The sequence below is a fragment of the Sinocyclocheilus anshuiensis genome, unplaced genomic scaffold, assembly GCF_001515605.1.
Source record: "Sinocyclocheilus anshuiensis isolate Anshui unplaced genomic scaffold, SAMN03320099.WGS_v1.1 scaffold48, whole genome shotgun sequence".
In the NCBI taxonomy this organism is placed as follows: domain Eukaryota; kingdom Metazoa; phylum Chordata; class Actinopteri; order Cypriniformes; family Cyprinidae; genus Sinocyclocheilus; species Sinocyclocheilus anshuiensis.
In genome coordinates this window covers 1,141,321-1,144,394 of record NW_015554124.1, presented here as the reverse complement: position 1 = coordinate 1,144,394, position 3,074 = coordinate 1,141,321, and the positions used below count along the sequence as shown (strand labels likewise).

The 3,074-nt window shown below is 34.1% G+C and overlaps 1 protein-coding gene across 1 annotated transcript in view; it reads left to right on the top strand.

Moving 5' to 3' along the window:
* Positions 1-1,818, top strand: part of aasdhppt (aminoadipate-semialdehyde dehydrogenase-phosphopantetheinyl transferase) — a 7,226-nt gene extending 5,408 nt beyond the window's left edge. The window contains exons 5-7 of the mRNA XM_016462608.1: positions 494-652; positions 1,505-1,573; positions 1,646-1,818. Of these exons, the coding sequence (XP_016318094.1) occupies positions 494-652; positions 1,505-1,573; positions 1,646-1,795 (378 nt within the window). The 3' untranslated portion in view covers positions 1,796-1,818. The remainder of the gene's footprint in view (positions 1-493; positions 653-1,504; positions 1,574-1,645) is intronic.
* Positions 1,819-3,074: the final 1,256 nt, after the last annotated feature.

Genomic DNA, 3,074 nt, shown 5'->3' with positions numbered 1-3,074 from the left:
AATTCACTAATTGTAATTTTTTTTTTATATATATATATATATATATATATATATAAATAAAAAATTGATGTTCATGAAATATTACATTAATAGTTATTTTTTACAATTAATTTTGTGAATATTTTTAGTGTTTTTCATAACATTAATATATAATAATATCTAATTACAAATACTTTATTAATAATACTGTTTAAGAAATTATTACATTAAGTAATTAAGATAATTTATTTCTTATTTTTAAATTTTTTAAGAACTAAAAAAGTGACTGGTGTTTCCACAACTCGCCACCAGTCTCAAAAGTGAGGTTTTGTCAGATTTAGCCCATGTAGCGAAGTAAACATTACTTTGTACAGTTTTTCCTTGCATACTGCATACTGGTTTCATATACTATTTTAGTATTCCATATAGACACTGTAAATTATTTAGGCAGTTCATTCTGAATATATCCAGAGGCTTGATTAACTCTGATTGGTCTGTTTTTCTGTCCGTCGAGGCGCTGAAGGAGAGCTTCGTCAAAGCGATTGGCACAGGGCTGGGCTTCGATCTGCAGAGGGTGGAGTTTCACATCTCGCCCAATCAGATGCGAGAAGGGCAAGTGTACCGGCAGACACAGATGTACCTGGACAGTGAAGTAGAGGACTGGACATTTGAGGTGTGTCTTATATACCAGCATTACTAACTATTCATTCAGCACACAGGTTCATCCTCTCAGCCCATGAGACAGCCGGATGTGTGTGTGTGTGTGTGTGTGTGTGTGTGTGTTTCTCATGGTCTCTGTGTCTGTCAGAGCGTGTGAACGTGACACAGATCACAGACGCTTCTCACTTCCTAGATAGAGCTCACATTCTTCATTCCTCTGGACTTTTCATCTCGCAACTGAGGAAAAAAAAAGTTATTCAGCATATTCAGTAGCAGAAACCAAAAAACTGGGAAAAAACGTCCGAATTGTGACGGAACGGCTAGAAAGAAAGTTTGAAATCTGCATTTGTATCTGAAAAAAAATGTCAGAACTGTGATTAAAAAAATTGCAATTACCTTTTTTATTCATTGGCGGAAACAGACTTCCATTATATGTATAGGCATATATAAAAAAAAACAAAAACATTTTATATATATATTTAAATGGAACATTTTTATAATTATCTGTCTATGTCTATATTTATCTATCTCTCTCACTCTATATATATATATATACAGTGTTGTGAAAAAGTTTTGGCCCCCTTCCTGATTTCTTATTTTTTTGCATGTTTGTCACACTTTAATGTTTCAGATCATCAAACAAATTTAAATATTAGTCAAAGATAACACAAGTGAACACAACATGCAGTTTTTAAATGAAGGTTTTTATTATTAAGGGAAAACAAAATCCAAAACTACATGGCCCTGTGTGAAAAAGTGTTTGCCCCCTAAACTATGAATGAGAGAGAGAGAGAGTATTTTTATAGTATTATTATAATTAAATATGAAAACATAACTCATAATTGACTTTTTTTCTGTTTTTCAGGAGAGCTTATTGGACAAAGATCATCACGTCGCTGTGGCGCTGGGAAAACCAGATATCAGCACATCTGAAGTGAGTTTAACACTTTTCACGCGATTTTAGAGGACAAGACAGTTCATGACATCATACTACTTTGTATTATAGGAGGACGGTGGGACTGTTTGTGAAGCTCCGCCCCTTTCGTTCACACTGTTGAGTTTCAGTTATCTTATGTCTAAAGCCACGCCCCTTCTAGAGGAAGACCCCGCCTACTGGGAGAGATTTCAGAGCAAAAAGGAAGCACCTGTTAGATAAAACAGCAGTGAATAAATTGCATGTTTATATGGATATTGGGGTCATTTTTTTTTTACTCTGCATCTTTAAAAAAAATGACTGTTTGAAGATACTTCAACTTTATTACTTATAACATCATTATTTCCACAGTGACAATGGATGTTCATAAAAGTCAACTTCAAGTTTTTTATCTTTTAACCATTTTTTTCAGTCATCGATATCAGCAAACTGATTTGTTTAGGAAGGCACACACCAGCTATTGATGATGTTTGTGCAGCGGTTTTCCCTCCAAAATGATGTCACTTCCTGGAGGATGATGTCATCAAGGAACTGGCTTCAGTTAGTTAATGGGATATAAACCGTGAGTTTTATTATCCAGTATAACACATCTGATGGGAACATGAAAATGTACTGCATAGGAATGACCCGTTTATGTAAGAGATTAGTTTATTTTCCCAACCTATACCTCCTAAAGTCTCTCTCTCTCGTTCTCTCCATCTTCCACTGTCTATTTTTATCAGCAGACATTCAGCAGGCCATAAGCCCGGTGTGTTGGGAAGGTCCTGCTTTTAACAAATCGCTGCTGTTCGGATGCAGGTATGCGTTTCCGCTCTTGTGCCCTTATTTTATTTGCGCAGTAAAGTCCCGCCCCTTGCGCTGATTGACAGGAGCTGCAGCCACACAGCTTGTGAGTTACTGAGCCTGTCGTCTAGAGGTTAAAAGAGCAAAGTCTTACAGCAAAGCAGAACGGTCGAGGATGAACTCATCGGAAACACAGATGGGATCCCATTCAGATTAAACTCTGTACCCACATGTAATTACATTTTTTCTAAAGTAGGAAAATAGAGACTAAGCAGATTGTTGAGTGATGTACATTTCAAATTGAAATTTTAATATAAATGAGTTTTCATGATGCAATTTAATAATGCACCATCCAATTAAAGTCTTGTTTTGGTTGCGCATGATTTGCATTTTCTTAAAGATGTCTATAAACCAGACAGGAAAAAGGTTTAATATGATATAAAATGATGCAAAATGAAGCATATTGGTCATTTTTAATGTTCAAAAATGTTCAATATCTTATTTAACACTGTATTACTAATAATTATATTTTTCAACGATTTTTTATATATTTTTTATTTTCTTTTTTTTTTTTTAAGTAGAAATACCCGTGTTTTTGGCTTGACGTGACGCATATTGTCAATGTTTAATTGTCGACAGATTGTTACGTTAATAGTAATTTTTAGAATTAATTTTTATTATCAATAATTATATTTTTAGAAACATGTTTATTTTACCT